The sequence below is a fragment of the Cygnus olor genome, chromosome 24 (assembly GCF_009769625.2).
Source record: "Cygnus olor isolate bCygOlo1 chromosome 24, bCygOlo1.pri.v2, whole genome shotgun sequence".
Lineage (NCBI taxonomy): Eukaryota > Metazoa > Chordata > Aves > Anseriformes > Anatidae > Cygnus > Cygnus olor.
In genome coordinates, this window is record NC_049192.1 from 2,750,719 (window position 1) to 2,771,954 (window position 21,236).

Genomic DNA, 21,236 nt, shown 5'->3' on the forward strand with positions numbered 1-21,236 from the left:
TACTTTGACATTGAAATTACTGCAGTTTAGTTAATCTCTTCTACACCTTGTTTATCTTCCCTATGGGCCCTGCTCACTACCTTCAGATTGAAAAGCAGCTCCTGTTACCACACAGTAAATAATTCAGTAGTGCAACCCTGCTGCAGTATCTCAGGACATCCCCCCAGCCCCCGTGTCGTGCGAGATAACTGATGGTAAAGCAGGAAGCCAGGTTTGCCCACGGGTTGCTGTGTGGGGCAGGTTTGTGGTGGAGAGGATGCAGGACCAGCACGAATCTGCAAAATGTTGGTTATCCCCAAAGTCTTCTGCAGAACAGAGGTTCCACACAGCCACAAGATACAAGATACCTCCGTGTCCTAACTCTGCCTCGATGGTATCTAACCTGGAGCCCGCTGAGTGTTGAGGCTGATCCCTGGCGGGGATGAGCAGGAGCCCAGTGCACGGCTGTGTCCCACAACCTGGGCTCCAGCCGTGCCGCAGGACGGATGTGCTCAGCAGGACATTTGTAACCTCAGCGCTCTGATACCCAGACTGTGAGAGCAGCCGGGGGCACAGGACCTCTGCCTGGGTCTCATCCTGACGTAGACGTGGCACGGCCGCTATGTCTGTGCTCGGGGGCCCACAGCCTGCAGCAGGGGGCCGGGGCTGGGTGTGCTCATCCCCTCGCTGCACGCTCGAGCCCCTGCTCTGCCTCACCCCGTCTGCCCTGAGCCGCTGGAAGCGGTGGGAAAATCCAGGTCGGAGTGCGGGGATGAGTAATGCTGCAGTTATCTGCCTCTTTGATCAATACGGTGTGTCCTCACACATGCCAGAGCTGGGCAAGAGCTTTTGTTTTGGCTGCTTTGGGAAATAATTGCATTCTTTTAATATCTCCAAACAAAGATTTACCACAGGGGCGAGAAGACCACACGGGAAGGTGCTGCAGAGTTAACCAGAAACGTCTGTGAAATGGGTTTGTGTGGGGGCACCGGGGCAGCAGGCGGCCGTGTCCCCCATTTTTTTTATTTTTATTTTTATTTTTATTTTTGGAGAGAGTCCTGGGTGCACTGGGGCTCCTTGCAGCAAACCTGTGTGCATGTGTCTGTCCGTCCGTCCGTCCATCCCCGTGTCCCCACACCCCCTGGTGCAAGCCCCCCAGGCTTTGCCCCGCATCCTCCCTGCACCCCCTTGGCCCTCCTTTGTGTGCGAGCATCTCCCCGCAGCACCTTCCCCAAAACCTCCATCCCCAGCCCTCAGCACCCCCCTTTTACCCTCCCCCCCGCAATGCAGGACCCCCTTCGCATCCCTCCCGCATTAACCCCCCTCTTTACTCCCTTTACAACCCTCCCGGGGGGGGGGTGCCTCTGCTCCCCCCTCCCCAAATCCCCCACTCCCCCCACCTTACAGCTGCTCCCCCCGGCTCCGGGGGCTCCCCTTATGCCCCAGCCCTACCCGGACCCCCCCCACATCCCCCAAATTTCTCGCCTCCCGCCCCCTTTCTGCACCGGGGGCCGGGCGGGGCGGGCGGGAGGGCGGCCAATGGGCGCGGGGGGGGCGCGGCCGGCGGGGCGGCCCCGCATTTAGCAGCCGGGCCGGGCCGGGCCGAGCCGTGCCGGGCTGAGCCGGGACAGGAGCTCGGCATGGAGCGGGCGGCGGGGCCGGGGGGCGCCCCGCAGCCGGGGGGGCTCAGCAGGTCGCCGCTGCCCAAGAAGCAGGCGGTGAAGCGGCACCACCACAAGCACAACCTCAAGCACCGCTACGAGTTCCTGGAGACGCTGGGGAAAGGCACCTACGGCAAGGTGAAGAAGGCTCGGGAGCGCTCCGGCAAGCTGGTAAGAGCTGCTCCTGTCCCCCCCTCCCTTGCCAGCCCCCATCCCGAGCAGCCCCCGGGTTCCCCCCCCGAGCATCTTCCCCCCAGCCAGCCCCGGCTCTCCCCTGCTGATGACCGGGAGGCAGCGGTGGTGCAGCCCCTCCTTGGCCCGGAGAGGGGACAGGAACCCCCTAAGGGTGCTGGGGGCAGCTCCCAGGGACCTCGCTCCCCCCATTCTCTTCCTCTTCTTCCTCCTCCTCCTCTTCCTCCTGCAGCCCCTCGCCCACTTGACCGGGGTGCTGAGAGGGGCCACGGGCAGACGGCGGTGAAGAGCAAACACTGCTCTCGAGTCTCAAGGGCTTTTCCCTTCCTCTTGCCCTGGTTTTGGGGTGATGATGTGATGTGTTGACTCTCTGCAGTGGTGTGTGAGCAGAGCCCCAGGGTCTGTGTGGAAGCAGGACTTGCAGAATCCCCCCTTGGGAGCCCTCCAAATCCACCCTTTGGTGCCCCAAAGCAGGGGGCTGGGGGCTGGAGCGAGCTGGGGAGCACTGCCCTGCAAAAGCAGGGTGCTGCTGGGTTTGGCAGCCCTGGCCTTGCGCAGGCTGCAGGCGTTCAAAGGGCAAACCTGGCGGTGATTTCCCTGCCCCAGCTCAGCCCTGAGCACCCTGCACTGCAGGATGAGACCTGGGAAAGGCACTCACCCCCCAACCCAACTCTCGTGGCAGCAGTGAGGGCCCCCCGAGATGCTCTGAGCACAAAAGGGATGCGAGTTTGGATCACTGGCGTGCCACTGAGGCATGTCAAGGAAAACAACTGTAAATCAGAGAGGTTTTCATGTAATGCAACAGCTCTTAATTAAATCAGGCTTGCTGTTTCCATTAGCCTATCTGATTCTGAAGGCACTGCTATTTTGCTGCATAATCAGGGCCTTGAAATGCGTCTCCCACCCACTGACCTGGGAGGATCCCTTCCTTTGGGATGGGTGAGAAGTCTTGGCTTTCCCTTTCTGTCCCTAACTAACAAAACTTGTGCGGGAATCTTTGAACTGCCAGAGCTCACCTATCTGCAGGAAGCCCCTTAGGACAGGGACTTGTTTGTCTGGTACCATAAGTCTATTATGATGCAAATTAAATACACAGACCAATGCCTCTCCAATAAATTCCAAAGATAGTCAAGGGCTTGACTAACTAGTACTGCAGCAAGCTGGCCGTGTAGGAACAGGAGGCTTAACCACAAATCTCTCCTCTTCCCACAAATTCTTTCTTGCACCACTCAGCATTTCCGGACCTGTTTAATCTTCAAGCTTATCCCGAGCCGGGTCATTATTTGCTCCTTCTCTAAGTGGCTTTCACTTCCTAAACAGCGAGGTGCAAGAGCAGGTACTGCTGCCTCCTGCCACCCCTCGTGGGCTGCGCAGGTCCCGCGTTACCAGCTGGGGCTGTAAAGCTGGAGCTGCTCCACACGTGGCTTTGGCCTTTGGCTGATCAGGAGCTGCCCCTGTCAGATACACTGAATATTGAACCATCTCATTATACTGCCTAGCTGTCTTTTTTTTTTTTTCCTCTTTTCCTTCTGAATTTTAACCTACCTGGTCTTATCTCAGAGCAAAGTACGTCTAACCAGCTGGTAGGCTGCAGAGACCAGGCTTCATCAGCCAGATTTTTTTGTGGGGTTTCTGTGAGCATTCTTTGTCTGAAAGTCTTGTTTTCTGGCTAGAAATCCTTTAGGTGAAATGGTGCTCATGCCTTTTGGTGGGTACTTCTGAGCGCCCTCCTCACTCAGAAAACTTTTGTGCCCCTGAAATGTTGAGCAGGTGGGGAAAATTGCTGGCTCTTTTTTCCCTCCTCTACCTCTTGTTTTTGGTTTGAAGATTCAGTAATGCGTGGTGCAAACTGGCTCCTGCACCTGTTGGCATGGCAGCATCTGGCCCTTTTTTTCCTCCCAGCCTGCCGTTCCTTCCTGAGCCTTGGACCGCAGCCAAGTCAAATAGAAATCAAATAGAAACCGGGACCTCCTGTGGGACTGGCTCGCGGTGTCAGAAATGGATCTGTGGGCTTGCGTGGTGTCAAGTGGAAGGCAGCACCTGGAATATTCCGAGGCGGTGAAGTCTCCTTTGATCTCCTGTAAGGGGCGAGCCCCAGTCCCTTCCGTAGTGGGTTGTAATCCATATTTCATGGCGCGTGAAACGCTGCACTTGCAATCTGGAACAACTTCTGAAGGGCTGCCTGGGGTTGTAGCTTAATGCACCTTCCAGCAGCTGCTGAAAATACCTGTTCTGCCCCCCAAAAAACTCTTTAATTAAAAGCCTTTTTGACTTGGAAAGTACTTTTGTTCTCCAGGCTCCCGCAGTGGGAGTTCTGGGGGCTGTTTGCTGCAGGAAACTTTTATCATATAGCATTGGTGGTGGAGGGAGGGTGTAGGCTGTGTTGCTGCTGGTCCCTGAAGCTGCAGGTCCTCATCTCCAGGGTGCCTTTGCCTTTCTGAGAGGGGATCCCCTGCTGCCAGCCCTGTTAGGTAGGGGACATCTTGGGACAAGGCTGCTGCTCGGTACCCCCTGGGGAAGGACAAGAAAACCAAGGGATTAACCTCCCCAGCAGGGATTGACAGGTGGATAAATCATCCCACCCCAAACATGCAGTTCAGTCTCTGTAGCATGAGATGCAGGCCCTAACGGTGGCTTTTCCTTGCTGTGTTGTGTCTGTTATGGCTCCAGGGCTGAGCAGCACTCATCCTGCTGGTGCTGCAGCCTCGGCGGTCACTAACTGCGGCTGACAGGTGGCTCTGAGTACAGCCAGGGGCATCTCCTCAGGCTGAGGAGCTCGCAGCCACTTTGCCTTTTTCCAGGCGGTGAGTCTTGCTCTGAGGCCAGGCTCAGTGTGAGCAGCTCAGTCAGCAACATTCTGCACGCACCCCAAAATGCTCGGGCTATTTTACTGGGCTGCATGTTGTTTTTATGGGGAGATGAATCAAGAGGGCCAGCAGGGACCTGGGAGGGCAGCAGGCTGGCTTCCTGCATTCTGCAGGGGGTCAGGTAATCAGGGGCTGGAGCGAAAATTGTTAAACTTTAACCTGCTAGCATAGCACAAAGGTCATGGAAAAGAATACCTGGGTTTCAAGAAGCTATTAAGTGCCTTCGGTATTGCTTTGTGCAGGGTTATTGAACCTCCCCTGGTCAGAGTCCATTCTGCTTGGGTGCTTGCCTCCAGCCTCTGCTGGCGCAGGGGGCAAACCTGCCCTGGCCTGAAGTGTCGGAGATGTGCTCCGGGGCCAAAGGGACTCAACCAGCCCATCTCCTGCATGCCTGTTTGAGCCCTTAAAGCTGGTGTGGGCTCCAAGACAGTGGTGTGGCAGCTGAGATCTTGCTGCTTTAGCACCTGGTGGCTTGCTGAGTGTGAGATGGGCTCTGCTTAGAGCAGCTGTGCTGGAAAACGTTGCCTGGGCAGTGTCAGGTGGGCACTTCTTGGTGGCAGAAGAGGTGGAAATGTAACATAGCAGCAAGTCAGGGTGGAAAAAGTCTGCCAGATGCATGGAGGCCACGCAGCTCTCCCATTACTGCCACCCCCCTGCTTGCTGTGGGGCTGGGAAGGAGCAGGGCTTCCTGACCCCTGCTCCTTGGCGGGCTGGGGTCTCGCAGCAGGGTTTGGGGCTCCCCTAAAGCAAACAGGGGTGAGGCCATGTGCATGTCTCGCAGCTGTGAGCATGGGCTGGGGCCGGTGGGTGTCTGTGGCCCCTCTGCTGGTTGCTGGGAGACCCGCGCGGGTCCCTTCACAGGATTAACGCTGTTCCGCATTCTTGTCTGGTACAAGAAAAGAGGTTCTGCTGGATTCAGTTGTAAATTCAGCCCTAGGAGCACATTGTCTCTCCCCAGCCCTTTTGAAAAAGGATTAGAAGGCATCTATTCTCCAGCACTTAGTCTTCTTTCCCCTCCCCTTTAGGTTTCCTTGTCGAGGATAACTGGGAAACCCAAGTGAAATGGGCCCTGGCCGGCTGCAGCACGGTGCTGCGCTTTCTGGGCGGGATCTGCTCCTTAACACCAAACTTTCCCTTCCCTCTACGTAATTGCCTCCTTGAAATAAACACTTGTGATAAAAACAAAACCTGTTTTTTCTATTTCTGTGACCCTAAGAAGATGTTGTTATCTCCCCGGTCATGTGTGCCAGTCACATTCCTCTGGCCACAGTCCAGCAGCAGCTGTAGCCTAGGACCTGGTTTCTGTAAGGTTCCCATAAGCCACACAAACAGAGGAGAAATGGGCAGTGCTGCCTGCCCCAGGGGGCTCGGAGCTGATCTTGCAGGGGGTGAGCAGCCCCTGTGTGCTCAGCACCAGGGCTTGGAAGCTGTAAAACCCTCACAGATGAAGCTTGCTGTTAAGCTGCTCACTGTGGAGAGGTGATGCCCTTGGATAGCGCACGCCTGTGTGGGGAGCTGGGCTGCTCACCCCTTGTTAGAGAGCCCCTTCCCAAAAGAGGGGGGGCCCTGCCTCTGCAGGGGGCTGTGGGAAGCTGCGGTGTCCTCTCCTGGCATCTGGGTGACTGCTGTATGTGTGTGTTTGTCTGCAGGTGGCCATCAAGTCCATCCGGAAAGACAAAATCAAGGATGAGCAGGACCTTGTCCACATCCGGAGAGAGATTGAGATCATGTCGTCCCTCAACCACCCCCACATCATCGCTGTCCATGAAGGTGAGCCCCCGCCACCCCCTTTCCTTTCCAGCTGCTTCCCTGGCCTCCCCTGCAGTCCTGGCAGGGGCTGTGCCTCCCCTGGTCCTGCCCCACTGCTCTCCGGGGAATTACCAGCTCCAAAACCTGCCCCGTGCCCTCCTGCACACCGTGAAAGTTTGTGCCGTCTTTAAGAGTCTGGCACCGAAGTGGCGGCAATCCCTGTGGTGGAAATCCCTGCGGTTCTGCTCTCAGCCCAGGGCAGGAGCTAACCTCAGTGCTGGAGCCCTTCCCTTTCCTTCCCCTGGGGCCCAGGAAAACCAAACCATGGTGCCTGTATCGCTTCTGACGCTGCTCACTGGGCTCTGCTCTGTGGCAGGGGCTGGGCTCTGCTCGCAGGCCATCAGGACAATGCCAAGAGCAGCCAAAAAGCAAGTCCTCGAGCTCTAGACACAATCAGATTTGAAGCGAGCCTCTGACTGGGTCAGACTTTGCTCAAACCCAAGCCCTTTGGCAGCAAACCCAGCGTGCGCGGGGTTTATCGCGGCGTGCCCGGTGTGTGCGTGTGGCCGGTGCTGGGCTGCTGCCACCTGGGTGGCGTACGTGAGGTATCCAGAGTCCTTTTGTCCTCCCAACAACAGCATGCTGCCTGGCAGCTCGCATGCTGTTTGTGAGGGCTGAGTCACGCTTGGCGCTGGAACTCAGAAGTAGCGAGGTAGCTGCCTGCAAACAGGAGGAAAACACGCTGCGTGGGGCTTGAGCTGGAGCCTTGTTGGGGCATGGCCCACCCGGCCATGCCTCTCACCCCTTCCCTCTAAGCAGGAAGGGAAGCTTCTGTTTAGGGAAGAATGGGTGTCCCAGTCTCCTCCTGGAGGATCAGAGCCCAGCCTTGCATGGGCTGCAGGAGGCCCCTTGGTAGCTCCAGCCATCCCCATCTGACCCCAGAGCAGCACAAACCCCGACACCTCCTGGTCTGCAAACCAGACCAAGGGGGACAAGCAACGTGTTGGGGTCGGTCAGGGCTTCTGGTCATTAAAAGGCAGGAGCTGATGAAGTCCCTCGGCTCCAAGCACCCCCCTGATGCCCTGTGGCTTCCCCTCCCCGTCTGTGCACAGTGTTTGAGAACAGCAGCAAGATCGTCATCGTGATGGAGTACGCCAGCAAGGGGGACCTGTATGACTACATCAGCGAGCGGCAGCGGCTGACGGAGCAGGAGGCACGCCACTTCTTCCGCCAGGTCGTGTCGGCCGTCTACTACTGCCACAAGGTGCGTGGGGCTGCGTTCCTGGGGGGATTGGGGCAGGTCAGTTCCCCTGGGCTCAGCATGGCCGGATCCAGGTGCTGCGGGCAGAGGTGCTGGAGCTGGGCATGGATGTGGCAGAGAAGCTCTGCCCGGGGCTGGGAGGTGGGAGCAGCTCGCCCATCTTTCTTGGGAGGTGGGGTTAATCCTGCCCCTTTATCTGAAGGGCATGGCGGCCCTTGAAGTGCTCAAGCAGTGTTTTGGAAAGGTTCAGTCTCGCTGAGCGGCTGCTGCACAGTTGGGCTGACTAACCCCGCTGGCAGGACCAAACCCCGTCCCACCCGCGGCGGGGGAGACGCCCAGGGCTGTGTGCGAGGGCTGCGGGCCCAGCCCTGGGTCACCACCTCGTCCCCTGGGAGAGGGCTGTGGGGCTGCGGGTGGGCTCTGCCAGCCCTGCAAGGACCCCGGGTGTCTCCCTGGGGATACTTGGGGGTCTCGCATGGGTCATCCTCAGCCCTGGGAACCTGCCTGCCCTCAGCAGCAATGGGAGGCTGCAGGGCACCTCCTGAGCCCGGAGCACCTCGGGGTGCTGCTTGGGCAGGTCCCAGCAAAGCCCAGAGCTGGGCTCGCCCTGGGGAGTGGGAACCGGTGGGTGCGTGGCTGGGGAGGGCGCAGGAGTCAGGTGTGGAGTGCTGGCTTGTGGTGGGTAAAGCACTGCTGGTAGCACCCAGCTCAGGACGTGGCTTCCAGCTTATCCTCATCCACGCACCTGGGGTTATTTACTGCTGTCTCACTGCTGTGACTTGCGTGAACGCCCGAGCAGTCGCCGCTGTGCCAGCGGGTGAATGGCAGTGACCTCCCCGTGCCAACCTTCCCTTCCTCCAGCACCACAAACTGAGCCCGGCTCTGTCTTCCCTTTCAGAACGGGATCGTGCACAGAGACCTGAAGCTGGAGAACATCCTTCTGGATGCCAATGGGAACATCAAGGTGAGGGGCTGGTGGAGCCTGGCCACGCTTAGGGCTGGGAGGGATGCTGCCTGGTTTTGGGGGCTGATCCTGGCTGAGGAGCTTCTTGGGGTGCCTGTGCTACTGCTCCTGCCCCATCCCTTGGAGGTGTCTCTGGGGCCAGAGGGACCAGGGCAGCAGGGCTGGGGGTGCCTGTGACACCCTGTATCCCCTGGGGCACCTGGTCCCCACCTCCCTGGGGAGGCTCTGCTGGCCCAGAGGCTGCTGTGATCGCCTGTGCCGCTGTTTGCCACGGAGCGAGGCAGCCAGCCCGAGAGATGGGGACCAGGAGGGTTCCCAAATCCCCGTTTTGGCTGCCAGGGCAAAGGCTGCAGAGGCAGAGCCCGAGCTCCGGCTGTTAAAGCCACCAGTGTTTATTTGGCAGCTGATAAGAGGGCAAAGTCTGAATGCTGAGCTCAAACCCAGGCGGGCTGGGTGGGACGGCTCCCAGTGCAAGCCCTGCTTCCTGTAAGCACGGGGCTGGGCTGGCACGGGGAGGCAGGGGACAGCCGGGTGCTGTTGGCCCTGGCAGTGCTGCTCCCTTTGTCCCGGAGCACTGTGGCCATGCCTGCCTCCCCGGGGCTGGTGTGGCTGGAGATGAAAGGTTTGGGCATTATCTCTAGTGGGTAACCCCGTGAGCAGAGACTACCTTCTGCTCGCTGAGAGGTGACATGTGATGAGCACAATGAATGCCTGTGTGCCAGCTGGGGCAGAGGAGGAGTGAAGCAGCCTCTGGTGGCTGTGAATGAGCTGGAGCAGGGCCCTGTGATGCTCCCTCTAAGCACAGCTCCACAGCTGCCTCCACTCATGGCATGTGGGTGATGGGGCTGGAGGGGCAGAGCTGGGAGCAGGAGGCTGTGATGAGCTTTCTTGGAGGAGGAGAAAGGCAAGGGGAAAGGTTGGGATGCTGCTGCTCCCCAGGGACATCAGGAGGGTGCCCAAAGTGAGGGCAAGACCCGGGGTGACAAGGGGGGACTGGTTTCAGCCAAGCCCAGAGCTGGAGAGTTTCATGCGGCTGTGCTGCTCCACCTGCAATCAGGAACTTTGCTGTGTGCTAATAACGGCCGTGAACTTCCCTCTCTAGATCGCAGACTTTGGCCTGTCCAACGTTTACCAGCAGGACAAGTTTCTGCAGACATACTGCGGCAGTCCTCTCTATGCATCTCCTGAAATCATCAACGGGCGGCCCTACAAGGGCCCGGAGGTACGTTGTGTCTCCCAGGGGATCTGGGGGGGTGGTGTGAGCCCTGTTCTGCACCCCAGGAGCTGCTGTGAGCCTCTGGCTGGGTGGTGGGGGGGTGGCCTGGTCCTGCTGCCCCCCTCCAGGGTCACCTCTCCCTGTGGCAGGTGGACAGCTGGTCCCTCGGCGTTCTCCTCTACATCCTGGTCCATGGCACGATGCCATTCGATGGCCACGACTACAAGACTCTGGTCAAGCAGATCACAAACGGAGACTACCGGGAGCCCACCAACCTGTCAGGTAGGCAGACCCCCACCGCCCTGCGTGGTCCCCCCCTGCTCTGTGCTCTGCCGGTGCCTGACCTGCCTCTCCCGCAGATGCCTGCGGGTTGATCCGGTGGATGCTGATGGTGAACCCAGAGCGTCGAGCCACCATCGAGGACATCGCCACGCACTGGTGGGTCAACTGGGGCTACAGAGTGCCCCTTGGGGAGCAGGAGATGCTGCGGGAGAGCGAGTCCCCCCTGGCCACGGTGGCAGAGTGGCTGCGGCGCTCCTCCCGGCCCCTCTTTGAGAACAGCTCCAAGGTGCGCTGCTTCTTCAAGCAGCACATCCCCGGCGTGGCCCTGGAGCGGCAGCGCTCGCTCAAGAAGTCCAAGAAGGAGAACGACGTCTCCCACGTGCTGCAGGAGGTGGCCCTGGCCCCGGAGAACCCCTCCAAGTCCATCCTCAAGCGGCCCAAGGGCATCCTGAAGAAGAGGAACTCCTGCGAACAGAAGGTGCCTGGCCCTCTACCGGCAGCTCCTCTGGGAGAGGCGAAGAGCGAGGATGGAGAAGCGGCTGCCGTGGCTCTGATCCACATCCTGTCCCCAGAGGTGCTGGCTGGCAGCGAGGGCAGCAGCGTTGTACCTGCAGTTGTGCCCAAGAAGGGAATCCTCAAAAAGCCCCCCAAGAGGGAGTCGGGCTATTACTCATCCCTGGAGTGCTGCGAGTCCGGGGATGTTCTGGACACAGGGAGCTTGGACCTTGATGGGAGCGTGTTTGCCGACAGCCCCTCTGCAGATCAGCCCCCCCCCAGCCTCCCCACTGGCCGAAAAGGCATCCTCAAGCACAGCAGCAAGTACTCCCCCAGCAGCACCGAGCCAGGCAGCCCCCCGGGGCAGGGCTTTGGGTGTTTCAGCGAGGTGTCCCTGCCCAGAGCCCCCCTGGCCCCCCGCACCCGCCCAGCCAGTGCTGTGAGCGAGGACAGCATCCTCTCCACTGAGTCCTTTGACCAGCTTGACCTGCCCACCCGTGTCCCCCCCAGCAGCGTGGGCATGCGGGGCTGCGTCTCTGCTGACAGCCTCCTGCGGCTGGAGGAGGAGGAGGCGGATGAAGGGCGCCGGCTGCGCCGCTGGACCATGACGCACTGCCCCAGCGCCCTGGGGGAGAGCCGCTTCTCCCTGGAGAGCTGTGACAACGTCACCGAGGTTTACCGGCACGCCGTGGCCATCAGCCTCAAGCTGAGCTGAGGACCCCCTGTGGCCACCCCACGTGTCCCCACCAGGCTCCCCCAGCCCGGGGCTGCTGCCGCTGCCCTGTGTCCCACGTATTTATTTCGCAGCCCCGGGGAGGCGCTGGGATGCGCAGGGAGGGAGCCGCGGTGGCTGTGGGACACTGGAGGGGCTGCAGCGTGGGGAGGGGGATGGTCTGGGCACATCTCCATGGGAGGGGATATAACAGGACCAAAGCCCTGAGCTGCTCCAGCAGCCCCCCCGGGGTCTGGGGGTGCTCCCGGAGCTGGCTCAGAGGCACTTTGGGTGCTTGGACCCCTCCCTGCTGCCCAGGCAGGTTCATCTCATGGGAGGGAAGGAGCAGGGGGGTGGGATTTCTTTTTCTTTGCACTGTTTTTTTTTTTTTTTGGCTGCACAAGTTAACGGATAGGGCAGGTGATATACCTCAACCAAGCTAGAGATGTAGCAGGGTGCTGGCAGGAGGCTGAGAGGTGCTGTCCTGGCTGCGGTCTGGGCTTTTTGGGTTTGCTGGCAATGGGGTCCAGCCCCAGCCCTTCCCTCTCCTGCCCTGAGAAACCCAACTGGAATAATGTGTGTGCTTTGATGCTGCTGTGGGCCTGGGCCTTGTCCTGCACACAGAAGGGGAAAACCCTGGCTCTGCAGGAAATCTGGGTCTGGCTGGAGCCGAAACCACAGTCTGAAAATGTGCTCTGATGCCAACGTCAATTTTTAGTGTTGAAAGGAGAAAAAAAAAAAAGGTGCCTTTTGTAAGGCACTGCTTTATTTATTGCCTCTTGTCTGAGGTTAATGTTTAACTTCAACAGCACTGGATTTGTCTGGCTCAGTAACAGCCACCCAATATTTTTGTGGGGGGCAGAGGTGTTTGGGCTGTGCTCGTGTGCTGCGAGTCAAAGCTCTGCACCATCTGCTGTGTTTGCTGGCCGTTCCCTTCCCCTTCCAACAAATTAGTTCTGAGAAAACCATTAAATTAAAAGCAAAAGGTGGATGCTGGTTGTTGTCTTGATTGTTCTTCCGGTGCGGTGTGTCGGGGGGATGCTCAAAGGTGACCCTCAGCGGGTGCCTCCCCCCAGCGCTGTGGGGTGCTGAGCCCCTGCCACGGGGAGAACCAAGCTCCTTCCCTGCTTTCATGGTGCTGATGCTGTGCAGGTTCAGATTTGTGGAGCAGCTTTGGCAGCAGGATCTGGCCCCGGAGAGCTGCGTCTCATCTTGCTGTGCCTGCAGGTGCTGTCTGTAACAGGGCGCAGCAGCCAGAGCTCCGCTGTGCCCCTCAGCTCCCTGGGGGGTCTCCTCTCTGCCACTTTCCCCCCAGCTTCCTTTGTCCCCTTCTGCGGCACTGAAAGTGCTTTCATTGCTCTACAAAGCACTATAACAATTTCTCGTTTCCACCCGAGTAAATAGGAGGCATTTCAGGTCCCTGCCACGAGGGATGGCTGGGGGGGGGGGCTGTGTGCCAGGCCCCCACTGAAGCCATGGGGGGCACGCTGCGCTCTGCCCCCTGCTGCGCATTCCCCACGTGCTTCCAGGCCCATTTAAGGGCCAGCAGAGAGCTTAAACCACCAGCCATCCAGCTCAGCCAGGGCAAAGTCCTAATGCTCCCTGCCTGCCAAGGCTCTGCCTGGGGTCCACGGCACCCATGGGTGCGAGGGCAGAGCCCCTCACAATGCCAGGAGCACCCTGAGGCAGCGCTCAGCTCGGGCTGAGGTTTTGGACAGCTGCTGAGGGACAGGGCAGGTTTTCAGCAGCCGTTTTTGGGTTTGGTTTCTGGAGCATCCCTGGGTGCTGCAGTCCCATTGCAGGGCTGCAAGGAAAGGTTCAGGTGATAATTTTAGAGCTGGGCTGAGCTGTGGCACCCCTGGGTGTGCACCACGAGGCCTGCTGTGACCGCACCACCACGCGTGTCCCAGCTGGTGGCAGAGGGGGATCCTCCCGCAGAGCCCCCTCACTGTGACCCGAGCCCCCACAAAGCCCAGGGCAGGGGCAGTGCTCCCCCAGCGCCTTCCCAGAGCTGTGGAGGGGGCAGAGCCCCAGCAGCAAACCTCAGAAGCGATGGCAGGGGGCTGCAGTGACCGTCCCCATCCCGGCTGGTGTCTCCTCGCCCACGGCAGCCCCCTCCCCGTGCAGTGCCCGTGCCCCTGGGAACGGCCCTTTCAGTCCTAGCCCTGCTCCCTGCTGCCTCCGCTCCGTTATTAACGGCCCCCTTCTATTAAGGCCTTTCATCCCAAGCAGCTGCTCCTGATCTGCAGCCCCCCAGCTCCCCCCCTGCCTCCCAGGCTCCTGGGAGCTGCCTGGCAAAGCCCCCTCCCCAGCCGCACGTGGGCGAGGGGCTCTGCCTCCCAGGCAGCGCTCAGCACCTTTCCCAGGCACCCGGGAGAAACACCCAAAGACGAATTTGCCGGCTGCAGCGAAGTGTTGGCAGAGCCCAAGCTGAAGGGGCGATGCTGGATCTGGTGTGCTGGGATCACAGTGCAGAAATCAATCACAATGCAAAAATCACAGAAATCAATCACAATGCAAATCTCTGCGGATTTACACAATTAGTGTGAGCTTTCCCTGCCCGTACCGGGGGGGTTACGCGGGCGAAGCCGGCCCACAGCGAGCACTGTGGCTATGGGGTGCAGCCTGGACCCCTTCCTGCTGTCATCTTTAGGGGTCCTGGCTTCTTACCGGGGCAATTGGCACATCCCCTACCCAGGAATGGGCTGCGGACCTTTCTGAGATCGGGTGTGGGGATTTTCCATCGGGTGCTGGGCTTGGGGTCCCCCACACCTGGATGCGCTGCACCCTGCCCCAGCACACAGCAGCACCCCCAGCTCGTCTGGGGCTGCTGTGGGAGCCACAAACCTGTGCAATATCTGTGAGCATCCTCAGGGCCCGTGGGGGCTAAGAGAGGGGAGAAAAGGGCGCTGGGGTGCAGGGGGGAGCAAGTGGCCCCTGCATCTCCCGGCCGTGCTGTGCCCAGGAAAGGCGCTGCCGACGTGAGTCAGCCCCGGCCCCATCCTGCCCGGGCTTGTGCTGGGAGCCCGGATGCGCTGAGCCCAAATTTGGGGCTCGGAGCAGGCCTGGGGGACGCGGCGTGGGAGGGGAGCTGCGTGCCCTGCCGGGGTGCTGGGCCCCCCCCAGGACAGCCTGCAGCTGAAGCACGTCACCCCTTGGGCAGGGCTGGCAGCGAGGGAACGCGTCCCTGTGGGTTTTCAGATCAGCTTCCTGCTGTCATCACCCAAACTGTGCTGATAAAGCCTCGCCGCCGCTCTTTCTCACCAAAATCTCCTAATTTGTTGTCTGGGTTTCCCCCCCCCCCCCCCAGGTTTCCTGCTTTGGTGATCCTGTCTGTCTGACGCTTCGCGGGCCTGGAGCCAGCGATATTTCTGAGACGTGGTGGAGCAGCTCTGAGTGCCAGAACAATTAACACAACAAAGTTTAGACGTTTCTTTTGCATACGATGCTTTCAAAGTGGTGCTTTTTTTTTAAAGGTGCCTCCGATATTACCTGTTTGATTGCTGGATTTCTTTGAAGATCAGAAGAGAAGAAATCCCCACATGAAAGCCCTCCCGTTTTCAATGGCACTCGGCTGCAGCCTGGAGCGGCCGAAAAAAAAAAAAAAAGGGAGAAAGCAAAAAAGGGAGAAAGCAAAAAAGGGAGAAAACTTTGATCCCACTCTCCAGGAGCGCGAGGAATGGTGCAGCTCTGCGGCCTTTCTTCAATTCATCTCACCCCGAGACCTAAAAAATGTGACCCCCAGACCCTGCTGGGGCCCCGGTACTGCAGGTGCGGGGGGGTTGTCCCCAAGCAGGGTGCCCCTGCCCGGCTGCCCCGCGGTCCCCAGGCACGCAGCGCTGCAGGAGGAGGGGGCGCAGGGGGTCCGGGGCAGGGTGCTTGGCTCTTCCAGCACTGCTGGAGCTCGGCGTGCAGCCGGGGGGCCGCCTGGCCATTCCCTTTCCTTTCCTGCCCACTGTTTGTGGGGTTCTCCCACTGCATTGTGCCTGCTGCTGGCTCGCCCCTCATCCCGGCCATCAGCTGATGGGATGTGGAAACTGCTCTTGGGACCTGCAAACCAGACAACGTGCAGCCTGCCCGTCCCTTGCTGAGCTTGGGGGAGCCCGGGCACGGCTATAAGGACAGCTGCCATACGGCAACGAAACCCCAAAAGCTTCTCAAACTCTTCCTGTGTGCTCAAAGCAGGCGCGGGAGGCGCAACGCTGGCGGGGCTCCCGCGTGGATGCGGCGAACGAGCTCCGCTGGCTCGGCCACCTGGCTGCTGCGGGGCGGTGAGCGCTGGGGCTCGGCGGGGCCGTGTCCCACCCCGGTGCTGTCTCGCTGCCAGGCTGCCACCCGAGCCGGCTGAGCCGCTTTTTCAGGGCGCAGCTCCGGCTCCTTGCAAAAGTGGGTGAGGTGAGGATGGAGCCCGTTTTTCCGGAGGCAGCGGCTGGGGGTTCGGGCTCAGCGCCGCTCACACGCAGGGCAGTGTTCCCAGCCGGGAGGGAAACCTGCTCCGGGTAACCTCTAACGTGGCAGGGGCGTCCCAACCCATGCAAAACGGCGTTCCAGCCTATGCAAAGAGTGTGAGCAAGAATCAGGGCTCCTGGCAGCTCTGCGGTGGGTCCTGCAGGTAGATGGGTATCAGCGGCCCCGTTTCATACCTGGAGGAATCGGAGTCCCACAGTTACTTGGGTGCCTGAAGATGCAAAGTGGTGCCTAGCTGGATCTGCCGAGCTGCCTTGGTTGGCTGGGCACCAACCTCCCAGATTTGGGACCCAGAGCTCCAGCCCTTCCCCAAAAACCTGTCTGGGTGCTTCTTTGCATGGGTAGGCAACCAGACGGGCTGGGAACCCCCCTCCCCTGCAGTTCCCGCAGCCCTGCTCTCCTTCCCCTCTGAGACGAGGGCTGAGCATGGCTCGGAGCAGGGGACAGAAGAAGCCACCAGAGGCTGGTGGCAGCTGGTGGCCGATGGCCAGGATTTGCACCCCGTGGTGCTGGGGGGCAGCCTGGTCGTGATCTGCCTTCCCCCTGCACACTGGGGCCGTGCCCAGCCAGAGGGATGCTTGCCCGGGCTGCCCCAATGCTGTGGGGATGCCATCGCGGTGATGCGGCGGTGACAGAAGGTGTTGCACACCTCCGTGTCCCCAGGGCCACCTGAGTCACTGCTGTGTCACGGGTTCACCCCAGATGTGCCCCGCGCTGTGCGAGACGCTCTGCAAGCAGCCGAGGGGCCGGAGGAGGGTGGCTGTGGTGGGGCAGGGTGCCCAGGGACATGGGGATGGGGATGGGGACAGCAGAGCTGCTGGCCACGGGGGAGCCTCCAGAAGGAAACGTGACCCTGAGCCTTCTGCCGTGCTGCAACAGCAAGGTGCAGAACCGCTCCTTGTAGTAATTGTGTCCTGTGAGAGCCACTTCTCCCACGTTTCTGTGTCCCACAGGCATCACATCGGGCAGAGCTGCGATGAGGGGGGCACACCAGCTCTGCTTCCATCTGCAGAGCTCCTGTCTGGAGGATTTGCCAACCCCGAAGCCTGGGAAAGCTGTAGGTTTTGCATCGCAAACGAGAAGCAGAGCAGGCAGAGCTGGGCGCAGCGGTGCCAGTGAGGGCACGGCAGCGGTGGGACGGCACCAGCGGCCCCAGTCCTCAGCTCCTTGCCCCTGCTTCTCCCCTCACTGGGCAAGGGGCAGCACGGAGCCCCCCTCTCCCACCTCCAAGGGATCAGCTCCAGCATGCCCCGGCCGACCTGTGGGTCCTGGTGGCCTCTGGGGATCTGCAGCATCAATTATTTGTCTAATCTTATCTAGCTGTCTCTCTCTTGCTTTCTCTTGTGTGCCTTTCTCTCCCTGCCTTCCCCTCCCTCCGCTGTACTTTGTACCCTCCCGACAGCACTGCTTCCCCCCCCCTCCAGCCCTCTCTTTGATCCTAGGAAGAAGCAATTGATCCTTCTTATCTTTATTGTGGTAGAGACATTCCCAGCACTGCCCTTAATTAAATTCCTTTTCATTTTCTTCCCTAAGCCTTTCTTTCCCCCAACCCCAGAAATGTATTTATTATTAAAAGTGCAATTAAATCGTCAGACTGGCCATGAGCTTAAGAGGGGCTGGATCCTGCGGGGCTCTGTTTTGTGCTGTGCCCAGCACCACGGCGCTCGCTGGGGCGCAGTCCTGGTGCTTTCTCCGTGCTCTCCATCCTTAGGCACGAGCTGCTGGGTCTACACGAGTTCCAGAGCCCAGTGTCACCAGGAGCTGCCCCACGGCGAGGCCGATGGGTGCTGATGTGCCTTTTGGGCAGCCCGCAGGTGATGTGCAGCCGAGCCCCAGCCTCCAGCCGAGGGCAGCAGCTCCGGGAGGGCGAAAGTCAGAGCCCACAGGGTGACGGCAGCACCTGGAGGGGATTTGCTCACCCCTCCGAGGAGCAGAACCGCCTGCCTTGCCCGAGAGCCCGAGGACAGATTGCAACAGCCTGGAAACCAGCCGGTTCCCGGCACCGCACCAGGGTTACGGCGTGGGCAGGCGGCACCGGAGCTCACCCGCGCCCTGCTGCCTGCCCGCGGCTCCAGCTCCCACTGGGGCCAGCGGCTGCGTGAGCTCACGGTGAGATTTGGGGCTCGCAGGTTGAGGTTTCAACTGCGGTGACTCAGAGGAAATGGGGCTTTGCTGAGTGCTTTTGGCTCCCGGCGCCAGCAGCGGCTCTCTCCCCGCCGCTGCCCCATTCCCCTCGCTCCCTGCCCCAAAGCACAGCCCCACACAGGACGGGCACCCCGATGCACTGGGGACGCTTGAAAGAGAAAGCCCCGAGTGGGCGGCAGGGGAGGAATGCGGGCTCAGCAGCGAGCCCCCCGCAGCCCCCGGCCTTTGTGGCTTTTTTGATGTTTTGTCCCCTCGCAGCCTGCGCAGGTGTGAGCGATACATCAGGGCGGCGGAGAAGAAAGAGAGAGGAAGCCCGCAAACTTCACAGGCTGGGAATTCAAAGCTTTTATGGTTATCGTCCCGTTTCCCCGGCTGCGGGAAAGCCGAGAGGGGCTGCAGGTGGGAGAAGGCAGAAATCCCCCAGCGAGGGCAGCAGGATGGGGGCGAGGGCGGCAGGACAGAGTCACAGGCAGCTGCGATCACCCATTCCTGCAGCCTTGGTGGGTGCTGGCCATGGTGGCATTGTCACCAGCACGGTGGCATTGTCACCAGCCGTGGCTGCGCAGCCAGCGGCCACCAACGCTCGCGCCAGGGTAAGACCCAAGCGCCCCAGACCGCCGGCCGGCGGTGGCTCCCCTCCGCCCTGCTTTAAGCCTTTCCGCTCGGAAATTTTTCCTCCAGACACTTTGACCTCGGGGGGAGCGAGTATTTTTCATGTAGATCAGGCGAAATTCCCCCGGAGACAGCGCAGGAATGCAAAGCATGTTATCCTTGGTACCAGCTCTTTCTTTTTACAGCCTAAGCTTGGCCAAGCCAGCGGGCAGGGGGAGGGGACGTCTGGGGTCCCGCCGTCTTTCCCATTGCTGATTGCCAGCTGCCCCCAGACCCCCTGCTCCTCCTCCTCCTCCTCGGGAGGAAGGCTGCTGAGCCAGGCAGAGCCACCGAGTCCCCCTGTGCTGGGGCATTTGCAGCGGGGTGGCACAAGTCGGGGCGAGGCAACGCCAGCGGCATCCCGAAACACAAGGCGAGCGCCTCGGGTGCTCGGCAGGTCTCAGCACGAGGGAGCAGCCTCCGGTGCGGTTTCGGGCACTCCTTGGGCACGCAGAGAGGCACCCGGATCAATGGGGATGCTGTGGGGACGTTTGGGAGCTCCACCAGCAAATACTTTATTTTATTGACCAAGCTTGTGCAGCTGGAAACCTGCTGGCATAACAAGATAAATCACCGCCTCGATCATTTCCATTAAGTGCAATTACCCCTTCGATCCCAAACAATTTATTGTTATTACTTCTCGCCAGCTCGCCGTGCTGACCAGCGATCACACACGAGGCAGAGCACGGCAGAGGAGGGCACCCTGGCTCTGGTGCGGTGCTCGCCCCATGGGGGTCCCCATTTTTGACGGCTCGGGCTCGGCTGGGCCCCCGCTGCCCCCTCACCCTGCCTTCTCCCACCCTCAGTAGCGGCCTGGGAGCCCAGCTGCAGCTATTACATAAAACGCAATTAGCAAGGCGGGCGAGGGAGGCCTGAATGGCATTAAGGAATTCCTCCCGGGCTGACGTCAAAGCTTCACCTCTCCTCCCGCCGGCACAAAGGGGGCCGTTATGAGCCCGCCCGGCCCCGCTACGCCGGTGCCCGCTCGGAGAATGCGAGTCCTCAGGGAGCTGCGGGCTGCACACGCCATGCGGGAATTGTCCCTGTGACCGGCACCGATGTCACCGGCAGCGCCTGGCTCCCGGCGCGGCATTTCCTGGCTCCTGCCTCCCCCTGGCTGGGCAGGGGAAGGTGCCAGCAGGCCCCGGGTGCCAGCAGAGCGGGGATTTGGCCAGCGCCCAGGGCTGGAGGACGGGGGGATGCTGCAGGGGCAGTGGGGATGTCACAGCCCACGGGTCCTGCTGCTCCCCGAATGAGACGGTGTGAAAGTGGGGAGCCCAGGCAGCTGGGAATGGGATGTCTCAGAGGTCCTCAAATACCCCCTGAGACAGTGGGGGCAGAAAACAGCAGGGAGGACCCCAGGGCTGGAGTTTGGGGACTGGGAGATGGTGGCCCTGGAGGGTTTGTGGCTTTGCTCTGCGGCACTTCGGCAGGGCACGTGGCTGGTGCCAGGCGGTGAGAGGCGATGGGGATGATGCTGGCTCTGCCCCGGTTCCCTGCTGGCCCCAGCAAGTCCCTGGAGACGGTTCCTAGAAGCCTCCAGTGCACCCCAAACCACACAGCAGCTTGCCGGGGGGGCTTTTCTCCAGGCCAGCGGCTGCACCCTCGGTGGTAGCACCCAGCGAGTGGGTGCCTTGCCCTCGGAGCTGTGGGCACACCCAGCTCGGACCCCGCTTCGCAGGCTGCAGAGCTCTCAGGGGCTGGCCGCGTCCAGGACACAGCACCGTGATGCCCCAAGGTGTCCCGTGCTGCGCCGGTGCCAGCCGAGGCGAGGGTGATGGGGCTCCTACCCCCTAAAACCGCATCCACTTGGCCCTGCTGCGGGCAGGAAGGGGTTAACGGGCTAATTTGGGTGAGGGGCCCCCACCCTGCCCCAGCACCCTTGAGTGGGTGCCCTCCCTATGCGCCCACACCCCCCACACCCCAGAGCCTCCGGTCGCTCGGCGGCTGCCGGGGGCCCCCCTGTGGCCGCAGCCCCCGGAGCCTCCCCAGGGCCCAGAGCAGAGCCCCCGGGGGGAGCGGGGAGGGCAGGGGGCAGCGAGCATCCTGCACCCCCCGCAGGGGGCTGCGTCCCCCCGGGGTGCTGGGGCAGAGCCACGCAGCCAAGGGAGCTGGGCTTGGAGAGCTCGGACCTGAAAAGTTCAATTATTCACTTCTTTTGCCCTTTTTTTTTTTTCCCCAGGTAATTAGTGGTGCCCTGGTGCTGATGCAAGCCCATGCCTTGCTGGGGTGCAGCCGGGCTGGGTGCTGGGTGTCGCTGCCCGTGTGTGATGGGATGTGCAACCATGGGGCAGGAGGCAGGAAAACGCACCAGGTGAGCACGAGGCACGGGAGAAACACGGTGTGGGAATGGGGAACGGGCGGCAAAAGTCTGGGGGCTGCTAAAATACCTGGAAAGCACAAAGGGGGAGTGAATGGGGACAGCTTGAGCTGGTGGCGGATCAGAAATGTGACGCCCTTTTGCAGCGGGGTGCTTTTGGGAAGATAAATCCTTCTCCCCATCTCCACCTCTCATTCACGCTGCTCCCCCTGCCCTGGTCCCTGGTTGTATCACCAAGCCCAGGGCTGCAGGGACACAGGCACAGGTGGTGGCCT

At 60.7% G+C, this 21,236-nt stretch overlaps 1 protein-coding gene across 1 annotated transcript; it reads left to right on the forward strand.

The window, feature by feature from the left end:
* The first annotated feature begins 1,581 nt into the window (after positions 1–1,581).
* On the forward strand, positions 1,582–12,367 carry NUAK2 (NUAK family kinase 2). The gene is made up of 7 exons (XM_040536061.1): positions 1,582–1,811; positions 6,349–6,469; positions 7,561–7,712; positions 8,608–8,673; positions 9,776–9,895; positions 10,039–10,171; positions 10,249–12,367. The coding sequence occupies exons 1-7, from the start codon at positions 1,620–1,622 to the stop codon at positions 11,379–11,381; spliced, it is 1,917 nt and encodes a 638-aa protein (XP_040391995.1). The 5' UTR covers positions 1,582–1,619; the 3' UTR covers positions 11,382–12,367.
* Positions 12,368–21,236: the final 8,869 nt, after the last annotated feature.

Coding starts and splice junctions, on each gene's coding strand:
- NUAK2 (XM_040536061.1), top strand. CDS start 1,620: ATGGAGCGGGCGGCGGGGCCGGGGGGCGCCCCGCAGCCGGGGGGGCTC. Junction 8,674..9,775: donor ATGCCAATGGGAACATCAAG/GTGAGGGGCTGG, acceptor TTCCCTCTCTAG/ATCGCAGACTTTGGCCTGTC. Junction 9,896..10,038: donor GGCCCTACAAGGGCCCGGAG/GTACGTTGTGTC, acceptor TCCCTGTGGCAG/GTGGACAGCTGGTCCCTCGG.